At 41.7% G+C, this 26351-nt stretch overlaps 1 protein-coding gene across 1 annotated transcript; it reads right to left on the reverse strand.

Annotated features, from left to right (window-relative positions):
• Positions 1 to 4653: 4653 nt before the first annotated feature.
• SLC26A3 (solute carrier family 26 member 3) lies at positions 4654 to 25571 on the reverse strand. Its single transcript, XM_029910829.1, has 20 exons — positions 25441 to 25571; positions 24505 to 24644; positions 24257 to 24367; positions 23875 to 24032; positions 22504 to 22668; positions 21210 to 21362; positions 18748 to 18830; positions 16844 to 16991; positions 16597 to 16710; positions 16416 to 16493; positions 14736 to 14831; positions 13519 to 13625; positions 12829 to 12898; positions 12647 to 12739; positions 10811 to 10906; positions 9471 to 9704; positions 8375 to 8429; positions 7013 to 7158; positions 5885 to 5950; positions 4654 to 4677 (listed from the first exon to the last, which is right to left on the reverse strand). The coding sequence occupies exons 1-20, from the start codon at positions 25569 to 25571 to the stop codon at positions 4654 to 4656; spliced, it is 2268 nt and encodes a 755-aa protein (XP_029766689.1).
• Positions 25572 to 26351: the final 780 nt, after the last annotated feature.

The raw sequence follows: 26351 nt of genomic DNA on the forward strand, positions 1-26351 counted from the left end.
AAGTTGGACAATGGTGAACAGTTTTAGGATGGAGCTTTATGCTCTGTTAATTTCCAGTGAACATGTTCCACTCGGATGGAAAGGAAAAGGGTTGAAATAACACTGCTTGGTTCCTTGGGTGGGTGGAGGGTCATGATGTGAAGCTCTGCATCTTCTAATTGTGTTTCATTCATGGCATATTATAGTTATTGGTTATAGTGAGATAAGCACTAAAGCTGATTTTGTCTGGGCTGAAGCTCTGAAAAGGACTCATTTTTCTTTACATGACCAAAACCAGCCAACATTAGGTGTTCAGACCTTTTTGAAAAGAAAGAATTAGGGCCTGCTTCTCTTGTCAGCTACACTAGTGTAACTCCAAGTACTTCATTAGTGTTACTCGTGACTTTGAGGTAAATGAAAGGAAAATTAAGTCCAAAGTGCCTGTTTTTTTTCAGTATCTGACACCTCGTCAGTCACATCTGTGCACTGTGCTTGGATAATGCTACCACCTTGACTTGTCAATATTTTATACCCACTGTGTAAATGCTTACACAAAGGGCAAGGCAGAGCAGGGCTCAGGCCAAAAGTGAGAGCTTTAGGGTGAGATCTCTGAAGGTACTTAGATACCACTGCAATCCACAAAACTCCTACTTGGCTGCCACCTAACCCTGTGGGTGCCTAAACTCACTCAGTGCCTAAGCTTTTGCCTCGGTGCATGCCACGCACTGCCTCACTGTGGATTGTAGTGCTGTTCCTTTGATTGTCTAGGCACCTAAAAGTTAGGCACCTTGTGCTCAGTGTTTCAAGGTCCCTTTGTGCATCCCACCCTAGCTCATAGTTCCCTGAGTTGACTCCAACAGCAGAAATCTGGAGTGAATTTTAAAAACACCATACTTAAGACAACTTAAAGCAAGAGAAGAGAGTTTTAGCTGTGAATTCTGGGCAGCTGCAATGAGCTGGTTGCTACAGGATTTGCAAGAAATACTGTGTGTGGGGGTGGTGTCCAGTTACATATATAGTTTAACTGCTACTTGCTGGTGTGTTGTGGTACCTTCAATAGTACAAATAAAGATCATAAAGAGAACAGCCTAGCTAGGTGGCAAATGCCTCACTTGGATTTCATTTAGGCCGGCCCTCTGAAGATAGTAAGTGTGGCTAGAACAAAACCCAGGATGAGTCCTGAAATGGGTGTTAATATGCAGACAACCCCATTTCAACAGTATGCTGTAAAATATTTGAACTATGTATACGAGCCCTATTCAGTTCACTAAACACAGCTGAATGATACTAATTTTGTTTACACTGTTAAGGATAAATATAAAAACTTGTTTTTTTAGATTTAAGATCTGTGAAAGAAAGAGGAGGGCTGTGAAAGTGTAACCACAGTTTTACAAATAATTGCAGTGCTGCTGTGGGTGGCTCCTTGTCCAAACTTGTGCTAAATCTGTTCACGCATGGGTCATTCCATATTCTTCCAGATCATTCAGATGCCTGGTGGTGGTCTGTGTCAGGGGGATGCAGAAGAAAGCTGGGGTCAGTTGGTCAGGATTTGCAATGTCTGCTTCCCCCCACCTCCCTTGTGCCTGTTGAAAAGGTTTTACCATGCAATGAGTCAGTCGTGCTTGATATCCATGAGTGAATTTGCCTTCCAATGGTGGAGTTGGAGCAGCACAATACAAACCGGCATCTCCACAAGGTCTTGGCTCCTTGGGGGGATGGGTGCATAATTTCTTTTTTATTCCCCTCCCTCTTTTTGGCTGTTGCTCCTGTCGCAAGAGCCTGTCTCTTTCCTGCTTTTCTCTCCTCATCACTTGATAGTTAAGGGTTTGTTTGGTGAGGGTGTGAATGGGGGGCGGGAGGTGAGAATGGTTTTACCAAACTAGACAAACTGGTGACTTGATCACTGTCTATAAGTACTGTACCTACCTGGTGAACAGAAATCTGATAATAGAGGGCTTTCCCACTGGCTGGAAGTTGAAGCTAGACAAATTCAGACTAGAAATAAGTGCCCATTTTTAATAGTGAGAGTAATTGCTGTTGGAACAATTGACCAAGGATTGTGGGGGATTTTCCATCACTGGAAGTCTTTAAATTAAGATTCTATGGTTTTCTAAAAGACCGGCTGCTGTTCAGTCACAGCTATTGGACCAGAAGCGAGAATTAATTCAAGGAAGTTCTATGGTCTGCGTGGGAAACAGGAGGTCTGACTAGAGTCTCACAATTGCCCCTTCTTGCCTGACAATCTAGGACTATATAAGTCCACATGGCATGGGAAATGCAGTTTGGCTTTCTAGCAGCTCTGCAGCAGCAGCTCTTTGAGCTGGGTCCTGGGGCCAATATGTCTTTTGGCAGGAGAGTGATACATCCATTGGCCTACATCCAATTAGAATTGGAAAATGTATAAAGGAGAGGAACAACAATGATTGAGTATGGAGCAGCTTCCGTATGAGGAGAGAGATTAAAAAGACTGAGATTTTTCAGCTTGGAAAAGAGATGACTAAAGGGGGGAGGATATGATAGAGAGCTATACAATCATGAATGGTGTGGAGAAAGTGAATAAGGAAGTGTTAGTTACCCCTTCACATAACACAAGAACCAGAGGTCACCTAATGAAATGAATAGGCAGCAGGTTTAAAACAAACAAAAGGAAGTATCGGGGGTAGCCGGGTTAGTCTGTATCCACAGAAACAACAAGGAGTCCGGTGGCACCTTAAAGACTAACAGATTTATTTGGGCATAAGCTTTCATGGGTAAAAAAACCTCACTTCTTCAGATGCATGTGGTTTTTTACCCACGAAAGCTTATGCCCAAAAGGAAGTACTTCTTCACATGATGCACAATCAACTGGTGGAACTCATTGCCAGGGGATGTTGTGAAGGCCAAAACTATAATGGGTCTCAAAAAAATTAATAAGTTTAATGGAGGATAAGTCCATCAATGTTAGCCAAGATGACCTGGGATGCAACCCCATGCTCTGGGAGTCTCTAGCCTCTGACTGCCAGAAGCTGGGTGTGGATGAGAGGGGATGGATTGCTTGATTGCCTGTTCTGTTCATTCCCGCTGAAGCACCTGGGATTGGCCACTGTCAGAAGACAGGATACTGGGTTACATGGACAATTGATCTGACCCAGTCTGGCTGTTCTTATGGCTACAGTGCAGAACAAGGCAAAATTTGAGAACAATGTCAGGTTAGCAGGAAAGTGAAAAGCTATCATCAAGAAACCAACTAGTGTTCCCTGTTGGCCCATATTTGGGCTCTAGCTTTTGTATTTATCAGTAGATATGTGTGCCTCAGTCTTTGCATCGCTGTCAGCTAATGTGATGCAATGGAACTGTAATGCCGTTATATAAGTAGGCTTGGAAGGATTAGATTTTTGTTGGTAAATGTAGATTTCACCATACACATACAAACCACAGAAAAAATATTTCCATTGATAACTGAAATGTACAGATAGGCAAAGTAAGAAAAATGCTGCTTTTTAGAGTTGATGTAACAAGACTTACTTTGTATATTTTGACATGAGATGTTGACAATTTGTGTTTCAACAGTTTTATAAAGGTTTAACTTTTTGAATGCCAAAATCTGCTGTCATTAAATAATTTATTGTCTATCTCCCCATAATTTCCCTCAACTCTGAAAAATTTAAATAGGTAAAAAAGACTGAACCCCATAACTTTGCAACTGGGAAAATTTTATTTGATAAAAATCTAAAAAGATGCTTAAAATAAACATCAGTATTATCTGTTGAAATTATAACAAAATATAGAAATCTAATTCTGCCAAGCCTATATATAGGTAAGACGTCTATCTAGCACCTGGCTGGGTGGAGCCAAATAAAGTGGAATTTTCACAATCCTAGGATGTAGCTCTAGCAAAGTACAGCGGCAGTTTACTATTTTCAGTCCTCTGTAAACTTTTGGATAACAATAAACCAGTGTGCCACCTTGTTTGTTTCTACACAGATATGTGTACACATAGAGCTATTAAAATAATTATTTAACCATTCACTATAAATGTTCTCTCTTGTCCTGTGTTTTGTTTTGTGCATTTTACATCAGTTTGAGCCAAATACAGGTATCTTCTCTGTGTTTGTAAATTGCTGTGTACATTTGCTGCACTATATAAATATTTCATAATAACCATGTGAATCACTTTACACACATTTGTGGAATAAAATATCAGGCTGGTCAGTTTAAAGATAATTCAGTCTAGAAGGATATCTCATAGGACCCAAAAATAACTTTAAATAAATTATGTACAAGTTGAAGATACAATGTGACAGTCAACTATTAGAATATACTATATACATTACAAGATTTCAAACAGTTATAAAAACACAGTATATACACTTGTTACTATACTGGTTGTCTATAAACTGTTTGAATAATATACACATATATGTACAAATGGTGTTAACATTGCTTAAACCACTGTTTCTCCTTTGGAAGAAGATAAGTCAAAGTATAAAATCAGAAAAACTACATAATTTTAGCCTATATATAAATATATGTAGTGTATAACAAGCTTGTTCCAAAACTTGAAACATAATCACATGTAATAAAGTCCCTTATACAATGTATCAGCATATCTACAACTGTCTTCGTATGCTGTACATCTGCATTCATCTTCTGTAGCTGAAAATCTGGTTGTTGGATGATGTAATTTGGGAAGTATTAGAATTTTGTTTCTGTTGGCATCTGTGGAAAGAAACAAAGAAATAAATATTACTTCTGGATAAAGACGTTTTTATGTATCTATCTTTCACTAAGCTATACAGGAGGATTTTCCAATCTAAGAGCGCGCATGGGGAGATGGGGTTTAACATTTTCCAATCTCAATCATATTACCCTTAGTGGCAATTCTGCGGCCCACTATTTTGGGAATATTTCCCTCTCACGCCTTTACCGACTATTTTCCCTGATGCCATCCCTCCAACCACAATTACAGTCAGACCCCTGGCCGTCAAATCCAGCAGCTGTATCTGGCATTTGGGTAAGTGAGAATAATACTGTGCGGAAGAAGAGGCGCTCACTAAGCACAACTCCTGACATCCTTGTTTGGGGCTCAGTCACTGAAATTTTTTAAGGGCAGGTGCAACCTGAAATCACCTGTCCTTAGCTGAGCCTGAGTGTGGAGCTTTCAGCCAAGGTGGAGCAGCAGGTTTGAGCTCCATCCCCTTCCTATACAGGCTCCAAGAGTAGAATTGCTCCAGCCCCAAGTTGTAGGAATATTCAAGGGCTGTGAACGCTTGGGAGGAGTGTTGTGGTGAGGAGGGAGGGGGACGGATTCAGCATTGATAAGCAGTGCTTATCACATCAGCTGACCTCTCCCCATCTCCCAATGTGGAAGTGCGTCCGCCTGTTGCCAGCCCAGAAGGCCATGGATAACTTGTCCTGGCTGGGCCATAAACCTCCCACTATGGCTGTGGTTTGCCTTAAATAAAGTGCCAGCTACCAATCAGTGAAAAAGTTAAACAAACTGGATAGCTCATGGGGATGGAGCCTTTTACACCGAGGGGTCACTTTTTGAGTCTGACCCAGGTGGTCTGTGATTGGACATTATCGTCCTCCTGTTGGTGACTCGTGGGAAGCAAATTGATCATCTCAGTCCCTATGGCAGTGCTGAAACCATAGCACCATAACCAGAACTGGCACCTATGAGCTCAGTGAGTGGGCTTGGAGTCTGAGCCACACTCAGACCCTAGAGGTGGGTACAGGACACAATGCATAACACTGTGAGGCCAGTGCCTGTGCTTTCTCTTCTCTCTTTTGTGGCCCGGGAGCTGGTGAGGCAGCACCTTTCACAAGTGCTTGACTTCAGCCTAAATGTGTTTAGAAAGTGAAAGCGCTGTTGAACTTCTGTTGCTGCTGACATGCAGGGGGGAAGGGAGAGGGGCGGCCTTACCGTGTACGCCCGGTTGCGTAATTCGCCGTTTGTATTGATAATATAATGATCACTGCTTCCCATCTCCTGTAGTGAACAGAGGGACTCAGGGTTAGAAAATACCCTCTATTTCCCTCTCTTTTTAGCTAATTTCAAAGGTAATATTGCTCTAAAGACTCAGAAAATGTAACTCTTGAGAATCTTGGTCATAGTGTTCCCTCTGTCTGTGCCGCTGGAGGGGACAGAGTCCTAGTGGAGCAGGGGTTGGTGTGGTGGAAGTGCATTCTCTGCGACACTCTTCCTGCCCCTCCTTCCAGCCTACTCTGCTGGAGCTTGCTGTGCTCCACCGCCCTGTGGAAGCAGGATTGGGATGGGGGGTGGCGCTGCTCAGTCTATGGCCTCATCTCTTGCTTGCCCTGCAGCATCCCATGCAGAAATCTAAGTGGAAATGAGGTCTTGTCTACACACAAGTTGCACCAATTTAACTGACTCAGTTTAGAAGCTATTTAAATTGGTACCATTGGTGTGAACACCCTTCAGTTGGTTTAAGAGTGCCTCGTATGGATTTAATTTGAGCTGATTCCTTACTCAATGAAGCTAAATTTATATCAGCTACTTTTAAACTGATGTAAAAGAGGCCCCACATGGGGCTTGCACCAATTTAATTACATCAGTTTCTAAACCAATTTAATTAAATCAATGCGACTCTTGAGTGTAGACAAGGCCTGAGAATCCAACTCCAAGCATCATCTCCTCCCCTGAGTCCCTCCTGCAATTGCTGCTGTAGGGCAACCATGGAGTAGGGATCTCTGCAACCCTGGAGGAGCCAAGTTGCCAGCAGGGAGGGGAGATGGCAGAACACTGAAGATAGGCTGGTTCTCCAAGGACCTGGGAATTCCCTTTACTGTGGCTCCATCAGAGTGAAAGGCCACAACCCTGCCTTTATTACAGGCCTCAGAGTCCTGTCCCTTCAAGGTGACGGTTTCAGGGGAACTCCACTGCATGCAATTTCCTGGGCTTCCTGCATCCTCCGTTGGGTGTCCTGGTAGGAGGGGACGACCCAGCCCCTTGAGACTATGTAAACAACTGCACTGTGAGCAATTTAAGGTGTTACTCCAGAGAAGAATGAACACATAGTACAGTGGTTACCTTCATGGGTTTGAACTTTGGTGAGCAGGCTCCGTTCTTTTTTACCAAAATGTGTAAAACAGCATCGTGAATGCTGATGAAAAACATGGAGGGCTTAATCTCCTCATCAAAAAATGCACATCTTTCCAGCTTGTCCAGGAAGCCCTCTGCAGAGAAACAGAATCAAACCACAAACCAGTGACTGACAGGCCTGCAGTCGTTAAGACAAAAATGAATTCTCAGCATATCCTTTGAATGAGCGCACAGAATTTTCTAAGTGGGTTAGTTTGGCTGCCACAAGGCCTGATTCTCCACTGCCTTGCCCCTTTGGCATTCGCTGTGCTAAGTGGGCACCAAACAGTACATTCTCAGCTGGTAGCATTTCACATCCATCTTTTGTGCACTTTGCACAGAAGTGATGATACAAGGTGCACAGGAGAGGAGAACTGGCCCTTGTTGTTTTGTCTCCTCATTTAGGCCCCATCCTGTGGTGCCTTATGCTAACTTGTAAGGGCCAAAAAGTTTACAAGCAGTGCGTGGGGTTTGGGGGTTGGAGAAACCCTACCTATGGGCTCTATGTATCCTCTGCATCATGCATGAGACCTTCATGGCAGGCCTCCGCAGCACACTGCGGATGGGGCATGGGCAGTGTGTCCATGTACAGTCTGGCTCCATATGGCTGTAATTCTGCATAGCCAGTGTCCCCTATGGCCTGCAATATTGGGACATGGTTGGTCCGTGTGGGTTCCTGAGGCGTCACTCTTAGTTTGAGTTCCCCAGCTACCTGTACAGCACACGTTTATGCAGGCTCCCTTTGCTGTCCCAGGACTGGGCGGTCACTAGCTTTCAGGGGGGAAGGCAGAGAGCATAGACAGAGGTGATATTTTTTTTATCCTTCTAAGTCTGAATATTCACAAGTGGACTGAACCTCACTCTGGTGGGGTGAGGGAAATGGAAGGATGGGGAGATCTAAGATGGAGGAAACCATGAGGGTACAAAACCCTGAAAGGGGAAAAATGGACCCATGGGTATTTAGGGTGGGTGCAGCTATTTTTACACATCTGGGTCCCATTTCCTCTTATCCACCCTTGGTCACAGTTACATGAAAGGCTGACTTTAGCCAGTAAAAGCTTTATCTCATTTCAAGTCTGTTTAGTTTGGCTTGTTAGTTTTAATCAATTAAAGTCAGTACTGCTGATGCCTGCAAGACTCTTCTAATTTGAGTCTGACTAGATGCTTTTAAAGATTTTTAGTATAAAAATTTGGTTTGCCCCTTCTAATTGTGTGGGGAAAGCAGTGTGTTGATAGAAGAGGCATAACTGATGCACGTCAACGAGCAATTGGTTGCTTAAAACCAAGATTAACAGAAATGGAAGAACTTACCTTGTGCTCCCACAATATACACATCCACATCAACCCGGACGAAGTCTTTTAAAGTCTGTTAAACAGAAAGCAGGCATTCCTTAGAGACTAACTCTTTTGCCATGAACTCAACAGCAATGACAGTGATTGTCTACAGCAGGTATACGGTACAGTTGTAAGATAGCATTTGTATTTTGAGCACAAATAAATGGATTTAGGCTGCCATTGGAGTTAGTGACAAAATTTTCATTAACTTTAATGAGTGCAGAATAGGTTCTTTAGATTGATGCTGGACTTTGAAGCCAACCTTCTTTTTAAGATAAATTTAAAAAGTTTATAATAATATATTTTAAGAAAAGGATCAATATTAAATAATATTAAGAGCTGAAAATGAACATCTTTGATGGAAAGACAATGCCCCAGTGTGGTAAAGCATCATTGCTCCTATTTTATAGCTGAAGAAACTGAGATTTCAAGAGTTAAAGGACAGAATTTTCAAACATAAAGCTCAAACAGAACTGCAATTCCTACTAAAGTTAATGGAAGCTGTGGGTGCTCAGTTCATATGAAAATAAGGCTACTATATAGGTGCCAAAGTGACTTGTCCAAGGCGACTGTGGAAGTTGATGGCAGAAACAGGAACAGAACCAGGTGTTCTGATTCCCCGTCTTATGTTTAAAACCTGAGACCATGATTCATACCTTATTGCTGTAAAACTTCCAGAACTGTTATCTGTTCAAGAAAGGAGTGTATAGCTATTGATATAACTGATTGGAAAATTTAGATGAAAATGAAAAAAAAATAGTTTTTATCAAAGTTTTCTATGAAAAATTTAAACTTTTGTCAAAAAAATGAACACACAAGTTTTTGATGAAAACTCAACATTTTCCATGGAAACCAGACACTTTTTGTGAAAAATTTCAGATAGGTGCAAACCCAATTTTCTGTGGAAAAATGGTTTTGATGGAAAATTTTCAACTAGCTCCAACCATTGAGTCTTTATGCAATCTATTACTGATCTCCTATGCACATACAGGTGTACCTTTAAGAAACATAGTACATTTACATTTTTTCTACTTGTAAGCCCTGGCTAGTTGTTTCATGAAAGGTAATTTACCTCTTTGAGGACTCTCAAGGCAGAAACATCAAAAAATGATACTGCTGCGAAATCAAGAATGAGGCTGTGGACGTCAATTCTGGGCACGGTGATGTTGGGAGGAAGTTCTGCATTCCAGTCAATTTGAAATGGTAAGTCTGCCATGTTAGTGGGCTGATCCAGCTCCTCTATTTTATTGTTGTCCAATTCTTCATCAGAATCATTCAGACCATTAACAGTGCAAATAAAGGATTTCTGTATTAAAGAGAAGAAATGGCCACAGTAAACATTACAACCTCAGGTGTTGTCCAGCGATAAGAGTACACATTGATGTGTACACTTGAATAGTATACTGAGGCACTGGAGAGCTGAAGCTCTGATTGAATGCATCATCATTCACTACTTGTGCTTCACACTGGAAGGAATTCTACCTCCCTGTAGTTAGGAGCCATTTTGAAACTTCTGTTTTGTTCCAATTAATCAAGGATTTAGCATATGCGCCATAGCCCACTGAATGGTAAGACTCCTCTGACTTCAGTGGGCTTTGGGTCAGGCCCATAGAAAGTGTGAAGGATTTCTCCTCAGAGAAAACCAAGTACTAGTTGTGAGCAAACATTAACTATAGGTCAAAACTTTTTCTCCTTGGGATCTGGTTCTACAGTCTGAGGGCAAACAAAGATTGTTCTGAAGAGAAGAGAACTTTGCCTAACATTAAGGCTGCAGACCGGGGTCCAGGGTGTTTATATTAACAAGCTTATTTTTTAAACTTGTATTTAGTTTAACAAATGATAATATGTGGGAATACGTATCCAGTCTTACATTATATTGACATGGGGGAGGGTTTCAAAGGCACAATGGGCAGTTAGGTACCCAAGCCCAGACCCTCAAAGCTATTTAGGTGCCTAATTCCACCCTTTGAGGATTTGGGCCTCAGCTCCCACTGAAAGTCCATGAAAATGAGATGCCTAAGGCCTGGTCTACACCGGGGGGGGGGCGGGGGGGGGGGGATCGATCTAAGATACGCAACTTCAACTACGAGAATAGTGTAGCTGAAGTCGACATATCTTGGATCTAATTAAAATTACTTACTTTGCGGGATCGATGGCCACGGCTCCCCCATCGACTTTGCTTCCGCCTCTCGCCGAGCTGGAGTTCAGCAGTCGACGGGAGAGCGATCGGGGATCGATTTATCGTGTCTACACTACATGCGATAAATCGATCCCCGATAGATCGATCGCTACCCACCAATCCGGTGGTTAGTGTAGATGTACCCTTAGTCTCCCATGTGCCTTTGAAAATCTTTCCCCTAATTTATACCTCTCATCTCTGCTAGATAATAAGCTACATAATATAACACTTACAGGTGTCATTTGCAGCTCTCCTTTCTTCAGCATCTTTCTGATTTTCCTCAAAGCTTTATTGCGTTTGCGCAGCACCCGCAATGGATTAAAACCAACCTGCAAAATAACATCTTGATTAACATTTCAGATTTCTTTTTATACAAACAAAAAAAATCCCAGTATCCTTGGATCTGAGAGAGAACTTGATATTATTCTAAAAAGTGATTAGTGCTAGTAAATTCTTGGAGAGTGACCAAGTTAAAAAAAAAAAAAACTCCAAACAAACCTTAGATGAATTCACTATTGTGAATTAAAATCAAGTACAGAACTGTCTTGAGAAAGATAGTTTGTTGCGTTTAAGCAAATGATATGAATCTCCAAACCAGATTCTCATCTCACTTACACTGGGGTAAATCTGAAGTTATGCTTCTGGACATAGTGGTTCCATTGTTTAAAATGGATTAACATGGTGCAACTGAGATTAGTGTTGGGAATAGGCCACATCCCGCCTGATTGAATTGGCCTCGTAAGCACTAATCCCCCACTTGGTAAGCAACTCCATCTTTTCATGTGCTGTATATTTATACCTGCCTACTGTATTTTTCACTACATGCATCTAATGAAGTGGGTTCTAGCCGATGAAAGCTTATGCCCAAATAAATTTGTTAGTCTCTAAGGTGCCACAAGGACTCCTCCATTGTTTTTGTATTCATGGGTTTGCTGGTATGAATAAGGGGCCTGATGCAAAGCCCACTGAAACCAACGGCAAGGTTCAAAAGGGTTGGGCTTGTGTTTACTTGGTATTGCCTCAGCGCAGGTGGCTGGATGTGACCTCTCGAGGTCCCTGCCACCTCTACATTTCTATGATTCCATGTTCAGGGTGAGCAGGCCTTGGGCTTCGTATCTCCAGTATTCTCATAGGACTGGGATTATGTCATTGATAATGGCGTCACTGACCCTGAGGTTGTTCAAGGAATTATTCTCTCTGCAAGGCTAAATTGTCCACTCAGTTTGTCAATTATTTATTTTAGGACTGAACTACTCATTAATAATAATAAATAAATTACCCTGTCCTCATGTATTACTTCTATCAATGTAGAGGGAAGAGGCTGACTGTTGGGAGTGAGAGGTATAAGGAAACTGGGTTGCTGTGGAGGGCTAAACAGTAATGCTGATGATGAAAGGGGGATGTCTATTGTTTTTAAACAACACACCAGCCACCAACCATGTAATCAGTAAGATGTGGCTTATCCCTTACCACTTGGCTCGTGTGCTGTCACTTGCCCCCTTCTTCTGCCTGTCTTTTTAGACTGTAAGATCTTTGGGGAAAAAACTGTGTCTTACTCTATATCTGGGGAGCGCCTAGAATTTCTTGGTTTTACTGCAATTTAAATAGTAATAATAATAATATCCTCTTGTGTGTCCTGTGTGATTGTGGCCTTTTTTTTTCAGAGGGACTTTTAAGAAAATATATAATTACAGTAGAAGTTCAGCACAACTGTAAGATAGGCTGTCATTTTCTTTCTTACACACACACACACACACACACACACACACACACACACACAGTATTTGAAATGAACGCTGAAGACCAGGATGCCAACCAGAGTTTAGGATGGAAACTAGCCTAAACATTTTTGTCTATAGAGGTAATTAATGATAATAATGGTAATTGTAGTTGTGTGTTTCTACTCTTTTTGGGCTCAGTTCTAGGCTAATTAAATCATAAACATGCTGAACGTGCAAGTTAATTATTATTGTTAATTATTAAGTTTTATTTATCTTTAATTTATTATGTAATTCATTCATTTGAACTCAAAGTAATTCATTTAAAGTGATTGCCAAGAAAAAACTTACAGCGGTGATAAGTTTCTCCTGAAAGAAGTCAATATTAGCAAAGAATATCGGGGCCGGACAGCTGAAAATCTTCACTCCCTCTGGCTCATATATCTACACAACAAAGTAAGGGCGTTACTTACAAGTGTCTATTGCACAGAAATGCACGCAACAGGTGATGTAAATAATATACAGGCTCTTACATCTACATAATCCTTTCTGTTTTTGTAGATGTTGCTTCTTCCAACATTAGCCAAAAGAGTGCACTTTGGACTGCAAACAAATACAAATCAAGTTATTTATACACCATGCTGAAACATAATGGAATGAACAATTGCTGTTGTCTTAAAAGTCTTATCTTGCTGTTGGAAAGCTGTACTGCCTTAATGGCTGATAAAATAAAATGATCTCAGCATTATGATAATTGTACTGGTCATGTAATCAATCTAAGAGCCTTTCACTCTAAACTAAGAAAGAAAATTAACTATGAAAAGTAAATTCAAATGGGAGAAGAGTATCTATATTGACAGAGTGCTGTAGCTTATTATGGGCCAGACTGTGAACCCCGTACTCTTACTGGCAAGCGTTACGCACATGAGTAATAATTAGAATAATACTTAGCTATATAAGAGCTAGGTATAATTATTATTATCTAGATTATATAGTCCCATTGAAGTGTGATTCACATGCCTTTTCTCATTAACAGGGAGCAGAACACAACATTCCCCTTGACTTATAATATTTAGTATCCAGAATTATCCCCTAGAATTGATTTTGAGTGCAAAGTTGCAAGCCACATTGAGGCCTGGAAAATTTGGTCCTCTATGTTTAAATGAGTTTATTTTCAACATGCAGTCTTGATAGGGTTTACGTTATATTCAACATTTACTTACAACTGTGTGCGGAACACTATGGTCAGGAGTTCAAATCCTATTGAAACTCCTAGTCCAATAGCAAGCCCCAGTATTACAGTACATAGGAAAGTCACAATCCATATCATCTGTAAAAAAATATACACAATTTCAGATGTTAAATTACACTAGGAAGCAAGAGTATAAACCCAGATAGGGAACCAGAAACTCCGGGTCTTATCTCGACTGTGCCTATGCTCTTGGGTAAAAATCTTTCTTAGTTAACAGAACTGAGAGAGTGAGATTTACCAATCTCATGGGTGTACTGGAAGGATACTTAGTTAGTTAATGCTGGAAAGTCTTTTTGAAACTGAATGCTGTATAATATATGTGAAGTGCTGATATATTAAAAAAGCATGACTTTGTATACAAAACTAGTTGAATGCGCTTAAAAATATCTGGCAAAAGGACAAGGTAGAATGTAAATCATGATATCGGGAAAGGTAATATTTGTGAATATAATCTCGTGTCGAGAGAGGAAAGTTTAGCTACTGTGAATGTATTTAATTGAAAACTGGAAGTATTTAAATAATAATTATAACAACACTTGGAATTTTTTATCACAGGCCTCAAAGTGTTTCATCATGGGGGGTAAAGATCCACATCCTCATTTTCGAGCTGGAAAACACTGAGGCCCACAGTAGCTACGTAACACAAAAAGTGAGTGGCACTGTTCGGCACCGAACCCAGATCTTCTGATTCTTAGAGGTATGCCTTGTCTACTGGCAATGCTGCCTTTCAGTCATTTCTTTAGCTTTATCATTAGCAGTAATTGCCAAGCTACACTGTAAGTAATGATTCATTTACATAGCTCTCATTGGCAGTAATGGGAGCTACATACATGTATTGAAGTGAAAGTAGGTCCATAAATGTGTAGCCAACAGGCCAAATATTTACCAATTTTTCTGTTACTTCTTTATATAATTGATTTTGAATGGTGGGATTTTTTTAATGAAGAAGACTGATGAAATGGGTGAATGTGAAGATTAAAGAGAGAGAACTGAGCTAAAAGAGATGAGACTGAGTGAAAAAACATTTAAAAAAAATCTTGTATAAAAATAAAAATGAGGTCAGAGATATGTTCAATGCAGTAAAGCAAGGCAAGCTGTTAAAAATAAACTGAATCTTTAAGAGAATTTGCAAAATAAATGCCTGTGCAATTGGATTTTATTCTTAAGTGTAAATTGGCTGCTACTTACACAGTCATATTTGTCCTTTTTCCATAAAACACCTATTTCTTTGAACTGCATAAGCATCCCCTTTAAATTGCCGAGAGCCAAAGCTGCAAGGACTGACTGTTAAAAACACAAAAGAGAGCAAATGCCAAATGTTATAATTACAAGATTCTAGTAACAGACACAGAGCATGGGCCAGAGGACAATGGGTTCTTCCTGCTACATTGACGCTGTGGGCCAGGATGTGCCATTAAGCTACAGCACTGTATTAGATGCCTTCTGCACCTCCCCTTTAAGATAGTGGACCATGTGCTTCTATTTGTGGCTGGCCTGCTGCACTGGCCAGTGCAGAAGAGGGTGGGGCCACAGCAGTGGTGGTGCCAGTCTTTGTGAGCAGGGAATGGTGGGTTATTGGTGGCACTGACCACACACAGCAGCACTCTCCATTCCGGCCTGGTGCAGAGGGGAGGCCCTGGGGGTGGGCTGGAAGATGGAGAGTGAGCCCACCTTGCACTCACCCAGCAGTGGTGACTCCTGTCCCGCAGGACTGGACCTGGGACCCCACTGTGGGTATTGTGACCTGGCGCACAAGGTTACAGCGCCATTCAGGTTTGGCCCAGCCACTCCTCTGTCATGACGGAGAGCTGGTTGGGCCAAGTTGGACTGAATGGCGTTATGACATTGCACACAGGGTCACGGTTCCATGTTGACACATGTCACAACATATGGAACAGGGAGCCTGGCCCAGCCCTGTGGGACAGGAGCCACTACTGCCAGGGGAGTGTGGGGTAGCCCCGTGTGAAAATTTGTGTTGTAACCTTCTTTTGTCAGTTGCACAACATGCTTGAAAAGGTGCCACATATACATCTAAAGGCTGCCGGGAGGTGGCAGGGGGCTGTTGCCCTCCATTAGCTCTGCCACTAGGTTTTTCATTGCCTCCTCTTCCTCCTTCTCCCTCCCCTATTTTCTTTAGGGCCCTCGCAAGGAGCAGTCCCTGGGCTCAGGAAAGACCAGGGGCTGCATTTGAGCATGGCCCCTTAGCTGGAGAAGCAAGTGGCCTGGTTAATCAGAATCTGATCTTATCTATTTGGAAGTTTGTGTGTTCATTTCTGTGATGTTTGGGTGTCCATGCTGACATAGCATGTCAGTCTATACTAACTTCTCTGCAGGGGCTGGGGAGGAAGGAGAGGAAAGTTGCATGTCCCCATCAGTCCCATCCCTTATGAAAGACCTCCTATAGAATTTAACAGGCATAGGGTTATGTGGAAGCTTCATAGGCTTTTGCAAAATTACTCTAAAACTCTATAGTGTTGACTAGAGAATGAGATCCATGCTATGGATTTTTGACCTTACTATAAATTTCTATATCATGGACATAATTCCCTATGTAATTATCAGAGGGCTCAAAACACCTCTAGAAGTGTTACCATTTTCTATTAAACTCTATTGACTATAGATCACTTCCTCCCCATACACGTGAGGTTCAGGGAAGGACCAGCTGACCCTTCCCATCCATCCATGCAGGCAGGGACAAATTCACACTTGGAAAGTCCCCTCTGTGCATTGAGCTGTGGAAAACAATCAGGCACTGACATAATCCTGCCCTGCTCCTGAAGTCAATAGCAAAACTCCTATTGACTCTAGCTGGAGCAGCATCAGGTCCTTGATGAGCAGGAATAAATCCTATGCAAAAGTAGAGAATACCTTCTGTAATGGTTCCAGGAGAAATCCAATGGCCAGGATGACAATCAGGACAATGACAGCAGAGAGAAGACCAGCAACCTGTGGAAGAAAAGGATTTCACCATAAGTTTGTATCCTAGAGCACATTGTGCAGCCAGTGCCATGTGGCATTCAGCTCTGTCAACATCCTGTATTTGCAATACCTGTGTTTTGCCTCCTGTGCTTTCCTGCACACCTGATCTTGACAGCGATGTACTCGCAGCAAATCCGCTGAATGCGCCACAAAAGATGTTACTCAGGCCAAAGGCAATTAATTCCTAAAAGAATAATGAACATGAGGTTTTTTAAAGAAACAGTTCTGAAAAGATAGTTCATAAGCCGAAGCATTTTTAAAGCTATGTTCATTTGCAATGTACTATGGTCATATTGATTTAAATGTTGCTTGTTTACCTGGTTGCCATTTATGGGGTAATCATACTTGACAGAATATACTTTAGCGACCGAAAAGGCTACTGCAAATCCAACAATCGCTATGGAAAAAGCGTCACCCACACAACTTTGGAAAACCCTCATATCAAGTTGAACAGGAGGCTTAAATCTGTAAGAGAACCCAAAAGAGAGAACTCTGCCTTAACGGGGTGCTTAAGAAAACAGTATGGCAAGCAAAGCATTCAGTGAGCTCGGTGACAGTCCATCTCTTGTGCTATTTTAACTGTGCACTTTTCTGTAGAGGTGGGACCAAAACATAATCTTGGCTCTAAATGCCAATGAACTTCAGGGATGTTTGGATCAGGATTGGGACTTTTCAGATTGAGTCCATTGCCTACTAATCTGCAATCAGCTCAGTTTGCAATTCAATTACCAGGCTCTCTTTACTGGAAGTCAAATCCTAAGGTGTCAAGCACCTGTAATGAGCATTATTATTTGTAAGATACACACAAGGTCCTTCCTAAGTCAAGGGCTGAATTGTTGCTGAGGCCTTGCACAGGTCCTCTGCACTGGAGTGGATTTCGCTCTATAGGAAAAAACTGCTGTGATTTGTTCTGGTTCTTTAGATAGTTAAATAAATATTTGCTAAGGAAGGTCAGTCACTAAGTTTAGATCTTTTCCTTATTTCCTGCTCCCTGGCTTTTTGGACTGGAGCTTTTGTAGTCCAGGGGCAATAAAAAGACATTCTTCAATGAGCTGGTTTTTCAGTGCCCTTAAATTGATCAGTCTGAAATCTGAGGGTCGGAGCCTGTTGAGCAGAAGTAGCTGTTCCTCTGCTGACTTCATCCACTGAAGCACCAGTGACTGTGAGCACTGCCCTGTAGGGGCAGTCAGTAACATTTCTGTCATCAGCAAAGGTTGCAGCAGTGTATTGTCATGTTATGTTTCTTTCTCGTTAAACACTTCTGTGCTTATATTCTAAATGTAGGTATTTATGCCCTACTTGTCATGGGGGATTTAGAGATGTTATAGTAATCTAAGCAAACTGAGTCGTAATAATGTAATGAATGCTGTATGTGACCTGGTCAGTGGGGTGAAGTTATTATATATTGAGTTACAAGACTTTTTTACATGAATGTATTGTTCTAGTTTAATAAGGGGATGTGGGAAAAGCAAGCAGGAGAGCAACACAATAATTACAGATAGGCAACCTCTCAAGAAACACATTAGACAACTACAGGACAATGATCTACTTCTAGGCCGTTTTGCCAGCTGAAAACTAATAAATCAAAGGGTTATAAATAGGTAACAAACTTTCTTTGGAGAGCAAGAGGGAGCTCAATTGTCAGGAACTATTGAGGGGGACAGGCTTGCTTTAAGCAGACTATTTGGCTACTGGATACCACTGTTATTGCTGCTGGAAGGAACAGAACCACAGGCACTGAAGACAGGTCAGGCCCATTGAGATAATCATAGTTGATCACAGGGGACTGCAGCTCAAGGACTGATCTGAGTACGAGAATTGCACGATTCCACTCTGAGATAGCTGCCGGCCTGAGACCTGAGTCAGGGTGTGCTCAGAGACCAGGATGGGGCAGAAGAGCAATTAGTCCAGTAACTCTGACACCCCTTTTCCTAGTATTCAACTGGTCATTTCACACAACAAGGAATGAATTAATTAATTCTCAGTTTCTTGGAAGAAAAAATGCTTTTCATTACTGAATAGCTCTTATCTACAGAAAATTAGTCTGCTGAAAGCTGTGATATTGTTGAATCCAAAAAGTTTACTGAACTGCTCAGAAGAAGTAAGTTTTATTAATGCAGAGTATTTAATTAGAAGGCAGAGATGGGTGAATTCTGTGGCTAAGAACTTGTTTAGAAAGCATATTGTGCTCCACCGGAAAGTTTCAGAATTATACACTTACCCTTTTTCTAGTTGTCCAATGACATCAACTTGAAACCTCTCTTTGAAATTACAGGCATAGGATATACCTGTTGCTATGACTGTCTGTAAGGTAGCAAAATTATCTACATTAGGAATTTGCAAATTAGACCACAAAAAAGTCACTATTTCAAACCATCCTTTCGCTTCTTCCTAGCAAACATTGCCTCTTTGATGTGCTTTCTAATGTCCTTACTAGTGGTAGACATTTTCCTGCTATTCAGAGCCGAGGCATAGCCAGCATGGGACATTTGGGTGGGCCTCGACTTTGGGTGGGTGGGCAATGACAGGGGAAAGGGGTAGGCGGGATCAGGGAGGCAGGAGGGATTGGGGGGGCCCGCCTCCCCTCTATCTCTCCAGCCGGCCTTGGGGGCACGATAGACACTCTGGCCAGGGGTCCCCCTGCATGCACCAAACTCCGGGAGGAGACGCTGCTCTCCAGCGCACACGGCTTCCGGCACCCATCCCTGTCCCACCGCCCCACGCCGGGTCCAGCTCTCCAAGGCAGCAGGCCTGTCTTTTTTGAGGATCTCCTCTGCCACCGCCACCAGGTCACCCGCTCGCCCACCCTCCTCGTCTGGTGCTCCCTCCCCTTCCGGTTGGGCCGGGGGCACCCAGTGTGCAGCGTCCTCCAGGTCTGGGCAGGGCTAGTGCTGGGGCCGGACCAGAGCCGGAGTTGGGGGGGTGGGCCTGGATGCTAAGTGGGTAGGCCATGGCCCACCCAGGCCCACTCATGGCTACGCTCCTGATTCAGAGGTAAGTTTTAGGTGTTACAGGTGTGTCTGTGTTCGTAACCCACCCCGAGATTCCAGCAAACGTTCTCATTAGTGGTGGAATACATCCCTACAAAATGGACATTTTCTGCTCTCCTTGAGTAAAAAAAATACTACAATAGTCTATAGTACAACAGCAGTGTTTCTCAACCCTTTCCGGTTGGGGACCCCTTATTCAACGTTTTGTGACCCCATTACATTTACTATGAAAGCAAGAGTAAACACTGTAGCCATGATACAGGCTATATACTTTATTTGTATGTGTGTGTGTTTTAAGAAGCCGACGGAGAATAATGGACCTTGAAGAATATAGGAGAGGGGGAGTGAGACAGTGGGAGAGGGTCAACTGCATGTACATGAAAGGTGCAGAGCTACTGCACGTAATAGCTCAAAGGGTTATAAATAGTTTGATCTCAAAAACACTGAAAGTTTTGGCCACCCCAAAGTTATTCTGGAAATCTGATTTATTGATTGCTTTAGATTGTAATAACATTTTCAAGCCTCGTGACCCCCCTGCCAGTTGTGAACCACCAGTTGAGAAATACTGCTCTGCAGTTGTCATAACTATAAAGGGAAGGGTAACAGCCCTCCTGTGTACAATACTATAAAATCTCTCCTGGCCAGAGACACCAAAATCCTTTTACCTGTAAAGGGTTAAGAAGCTCAGGTAACCTGGCTGACACCTGACCCAAAGGACCAATAAGGGGACAAGATACTTTCAAATCTTGGTGGGGGGAAGGCTTTTGTTTGTGCTCTTTGTTTTGGGGGTTGTTTGCTCTTGGGACTAAGAGGGACCAGACATCAAGCCATGCTCTCCAAATCTTTCTGAACAAGTCTCTCATATTTCAAACTTGTAAGTAACAGCCAGGCAAGGTGTATTAGTTTTATCTTTGTTTTCTCAACTTGTAAATGTTCCTTTTGCTAGAGAGTTTACCTCTGTTTGCTGTAACTTTGAACCTAAGGCTAGAGGGGGTTCCTCTGGGCTCTTTGAATCTGATTACCCTGTAAAGTTATTTTCCATCCTGATTTTACAGAGATGATTTTTACCTTTCTTTCTTTAATTAAAAGCCTTCTTTTTAAGAACCTGATTGATTTTTCCTTGTTTTAAGATCCAAGGGTTTGGATCGGTGTTCACCAGGAAATTGGTGGAGAAGTCTCTCAAGGCTACCCAGGGAAGGGTTATAGTACTTGGGAGGGAGATATTCTCGGGGGGAGATTTCCCAAATAACTCATAAATAATTTGGGTGGTGGCAGCAAAACCAGATCTAAGCTGGTAGTTAAGCTTAGAGGTTCTCATGCAGGTCTCCACATCTGTACCCTAGAGTTCAGAGTGGGGAAGGAACCTTGACAGCCGTAGAGTTCCAGTAGAATGCTGTAGTGCTTGGTTTTAAGGGGAGTGTCTGATTTTACAGATAAATCAGACATAAAACATTTCATGAATAATACTTTTCTCTCTAAAGATATGTTAAATTATAAAACAGTGAAAGAAATGTAAAGCACATAATGATATCTCTGTCAGGATATATAAAACCCACAATGGTTTTTGTCAAAGACAGAAAGAAGACAGTAGTTGAGAAGAATACTATAGTACATAGAAACAGGTTTAAAACCCTGCTTTGGGTGGCACTATTGTCACTATACACTTGAAATAAGGAAGTGGAATAATCCTTACCACAAAGAGTTCAATTGGGATGGGCACTGGTAGTTTGGCTTTGTATCGCTCATTAATTTCTTTCACCACAAACACAATGACCAAGATAATGAGTGCTGTGACAAGATCTGCAATGTTTGTCTTCGTGATCTGCCCACCAATCTTTCCCAGAGTCTACAGAATTAAAAAGAGAGAGAGTGCTTTGAAATAGGCTGCCTTCGCTTGATGCAGTGGGCATCACCTTTTCAAAAAAAAATAAAAATATTTATTTTTCTTTAATTATTATTTTAGTCAGGATTTAGTTCTGGTGGAATGGTTTGGACTGAGACTCCTGGCGAGTAAAGAATGATATTTATCCACAGATAGACAACAGCAATGCTAACTTCTCCACAATGACCCTCAAACCTGACTTCCTGATCTCATCTCTAGGGGTGAGATGGTACATCTGTTTCCATGCTCTCCACTTAGCTTATCTGCTGAGACTGCTACCAGCAGGTGTGAGGAGTTGTGATACACATGCTTACCAGCCAGGAACTGGACTGAGAACAACAAACAGCTTATTACATTTAGGACACCAGACAGCCATCTGGTGATAATAACTGTTGGCCACCACAAACCTGAGCCAGAGTGATAATGATAACATACAGGTGAAGGGCTCTATGTCCCAGATCCCAGGAAGTCAGAAATTTTTGGGAAAAAATAACTGAACACATAAATAAATCTTCAGCAAGTCAGTTCTTTCTTTCTTTGTTTCTTTTGATTTTTAATCATGCAACCAGACCCCTGGGAGCTAAACCCAAATGAAAGACATCTACAATATTGTATTTATTTATATTCCAATAAGAATTGGTAGATATAAGAAAATGCCTGAGACAAAGCTGCATGGGCTCTGAAGGACATGCTAACATATTGTAGAAAAGGTCATATAATTAGCCTATTTGTGCACCCAACACAATATCTAAATATCATTATTTTGTGACAATAACACATCTTTTTGCAAATTGCTTCTTTTTTTTTTTTACTCTGAAGATTCGGTTGGTGTAACTACTTGGTGATATAGAGTCTGATGCACTCTACTTGTCTATGTAACCCACACACCTTCTGGGTGTGGGGCTCTGTTCCATCTAGTGGCATTGAGACCACTTAGAGAGAGAGAGAGATTAATGACATTGCTTTACAGCCCTAGCTAAAGACAAGTGGCTTTTAGCTCATGCAGTAGAGACTCATGCATTGAGGTCCCAGGTTCGATCCCGCCTGCTGACGACCGGGATCTGTCAGTGTTACATCATGTTGTTAGCAACTGAGGAATACTTACACAGAAAATTGAAAGTGGTTCCTTACATCCAGTAACCGGTAGCTGGAGTATGAATTTCAGCTGAGACACCACAACATGGATAGCTGCAGCAGTAGTGAAACCACTGATTAATGACTGAGATAGATAAATAATTACGAATCCAACCTGTAGTGCTCCCAAAAGCAACTGTAACACAAAACAACCAATCATTTGTTAGATGTAGTTAGAAGAGAAGCACAATATTGCTGACCCCAAACATTCAAAAATCATGATTGGGATTGGTTTATGAATTGTGAGATTTTTTTAAAATAATACATTTTTTTAAAAATTTTGCATTCTGGATTCTGAGCCTTTAGGGTTCCCTTGGTTCATGTTTCCAAGCTTTTCTCTGAAACCAAGAGGATTAGGAACTTACTTTTTAAAAAAATGAAAGCTGAGATTGTCACCTAATCTCATGACTCCAAGATCTGGGGCTTTAAGAAACACCCAAATATTGTGAGACTTGCATGACAGTGGGCAACACTGGAAGCATAAGTAACAGCAGTCATTGCTACAGAAATCCTAAACCTCTGAGTTATACTTTTGATCCAAAGTAAGGGTATAGGTACACAGCAAAGAAAAGCCTGTGGCTGGCCTGAGCCAGCTGATTCAGGCTTGCGGGGCTGTTTCATTGCTTTGTAGAATTCTGGGCTCAGACTGCAGCCCCAGCTCTGGGACCCTCCCACCTCACGCCAAGTCCGCGGGCATGGGCCAGCCGTGTGGGTTTTCTTTGTTCTGTAGACATATCCTAAATGTCCTTGCTGTTAAGATTTTCAGTGTATCCATATTTCTTACACATTATAAATCTTTCATGATGTGGAAACATATATATGCATTCACTACACAGGAATGTGTTCTACAGTATTATTTCCAGAACAAAATGGAACTAAATATATTTGTCTTCCTCTCTGACTTCATCCTTATATTGTATTACTGTTATATGGAACTTCCTTCAATATGACTGTTTACCTCACCAATATAATGGCTCCATTCTGTTCTCAGACCTATGGATATGTATCACTGCCTCTCTAGGAAAAATCTGGATAATGATTTTGCAATAAGTGGGGCATTCTGTGCTTGGATAGCCTGTGGGATCGGGCCCATGCACAATAATTGTTTTTAACAGAAATGTAGCAGCATATGAAAGGTAGGGCCATCCTTAATGCCCTTGTCAATAGCCTGCACGTCAATATCTGTAGAAGCTTCCAAATAGCTCACCCAGATGGCTCCTGGTCAATGGGACAGATTCACCCAGTTGGGAGGATGATGGTGGCGATGGTTTAATTTATAGTCCCTTGGGGCTGGCAGCACGGAGGAAGGATAGATAGATAGATATCATTATGAGGTACCAACCTGAAAAATTCCAGCAAGGAGTGATACAGTTGCTGCCACCTGTATCTTCTCGTCATCTAGTGCCGTAGAAGTCGTTAAAGTGCTGTTTCCAACACTCTCCTCATCGACTAACTTCATAACTACTTCTCCCACCATTATGCTCAGAACAGGGAACGGACCTAATTCACACAAAGTAATGCATTAAAGCTGGACGGGTAAAATATAAGTTTCCATCAACCACAATTTTATTTCATGTTTGAAAAAAGTTACAAAGCTTTCCCAAATGGAACGGTGTGTAATAAGTTACGTCTGGGGATTTTCATTTCTTTATTTTCCACATGAGTTACTAAAACGTAAGCTATGGAAGAGAGCAGAGTAAATACTGTGCAATATGACAACTTACCAACAGAGATATGTCTGGAAGTGCCAAAGAAAAAATAGCCTATGACTGGGAAAAAGGCTGCATAAAGTCCATACCCCGGGCGAACATACACTAGTAAAGCAAATGCTAGACCTGTAATAATAGAAAACACAGGGAAAGTTAAGCACATATTAGAGGTGGAAGTCTACAGGATCTCTCGACATGGACTTACATGGTATTTTGATCTTAGAAAGAACAAAATCAAAGCAAAAGCATTTCCCAAAGATTACCTTGCAGGACAGCCACCAGCCCTGTGCTCAGCCCAGAGACAAAGTCACTCAGGAGCCAATCCTTGACGCGATATGCCGGCAACCAGGAAGTTATAGGTAACAAACCAGTGGCAATATTCTTGGCCTTTTGTGGGGAACATCTGAAAATATGTGACAAACCACAGTTCAGTCAGCTAACATCTTTGAGTCAGTCAATAGTGAAACCTAATCTTGATATATGAAACTAAAGGATAAGAATTTAGATTTCAGCCTGTCAGAGGTATCCAGCATGGAACAACCTGCCTGGGCCATAGCCCCACTGTTTCAGGAATATTTTTAGGCAAAAGAGTGACACATTCCTCCATGGTGGGACTCCATTAACAAGAGTTACACTAGGGGTCATCTGAGTTGAATGGATGGAGTTACCTCAGTGATTAACTGAACTGAATGGAGTTAAGGGATGAATTTGTCCCTCAGTGTTGAGAGTTAATGTTTGTTTTCTTCAGAATGGGAGAGGTGGATGTTGAAGAAACCAACAGCAAAAGCTGGGTGAAAGTCTTTATGAGACTAGCTGGAAGGAAGATTGTAAGACTCATAGACTCATAGACTTTAAGGTCAGAAGGGACCATTATGATCTTCTAGTCTGACCTCCTGTACAACGCAGGCCACAGAATCTCACTCACCCACTCCTGTAACAAACCCCTGATCTATGTCTGAGCTATTGAAGTCCTCAACTTGTGGTTTAAAGACTTCAAGTGCAGAGAATCCTCCAGCAAGTAACCCGTGCCCCACGCTGCAGAGGAAGGCGAAAACCCCCCAGGGCCTCTGCCAATCTGCCCTGGAGGAAAATTCCTTCCCGACCCCAAATATGACGATGTAGTTCAGAATATTTGAGAGTTAGGAGGTAGCTCAGGGGATCTATTTCTAACATCAATATTTACAAAAAATGTTTCTTACCTAAAACATACCCTCAGATGATCCAAAAAGGTTTTATGGTATCTCTGCACTTTCGTATGTTCTTCACCAAATGAGTTCTCTGAGTATACCGGTCTGGCCACGACATACTGGTTGCCTACAGGTTCAACCATTTTTCCTGAAGTGCTGGGTTAGGATGGAAGATTCTTATGTATAGCTCTTCGACACTAGTCACTTAAAAACCTGAAAATAAATAACAGAACGTGCTTCTTAAACAACTCAGGAGGAGCATTATGAAGTGCACAGATGAGTGGATTCCAAACTGAGCATTACTACCTTTGAAGATCAAAAGAAACAGGATTAAGAAAAATAAATTTTCTTTTGTCAGAGTGACCTCCTTCCCTCCCCCTCACATTGCTAGGGAGCACTTCACTAGGGAAAAAAAGCTATTTTTCCAAAAGAGACAGTCAGAATGTTGAGATTGGGTCAGGGTTAGCTTATCTCCTAGTCAAGTGTTTACCAATAAAATCTACCTCAATCAAGGGAAACTGATTGTTTTTAATACAATTTCCTGTTGTGACACTGAGCATGAGGAACACTATGGGCTGCCAGGAAGTTTGGGAGCTCACTGAATCTGACCTAGCAACCTAAGGAGTAAAGATGTGTCCAAGCCCTTGGACTTTGTGAAAGCTTGGAACTGGAGTCAAACTTTTTGGCTTGGATCCATAGAGACTAATGAATGGCTGTATGCAATAATAAGGATAACTTCCTAGATTATTTACTTTTAAGTAGATGTTTCCTTTACAGCTTCTTGCATGCTTCTTCCCCATGCACCTGCACAAGTCTTCATCACAGTCATCCCCTCAGTGTTATTTTCTATCCTGTTCCTCATGCATACTAACATTTTATTTGTCTGCACTGAGCAGAAGTTTTTACTGAGCTGTCCACTATAA

Source organism: Terrapene carolina, unplaced genomic scaffold (assembly GCF_002925995.2).
Source record: "Terrapene carolina triunguis isolate 2854851 unplaced genomic scaffold, T_m_triunguis-2.0 Scaffold68, whole genome shotgun sequence".
NCBI classification, from domain to species: Eukaryota; Metazoa; Chordata; order Testudines; family Emydidae; genus Terrapene; species Terrapene triunguis.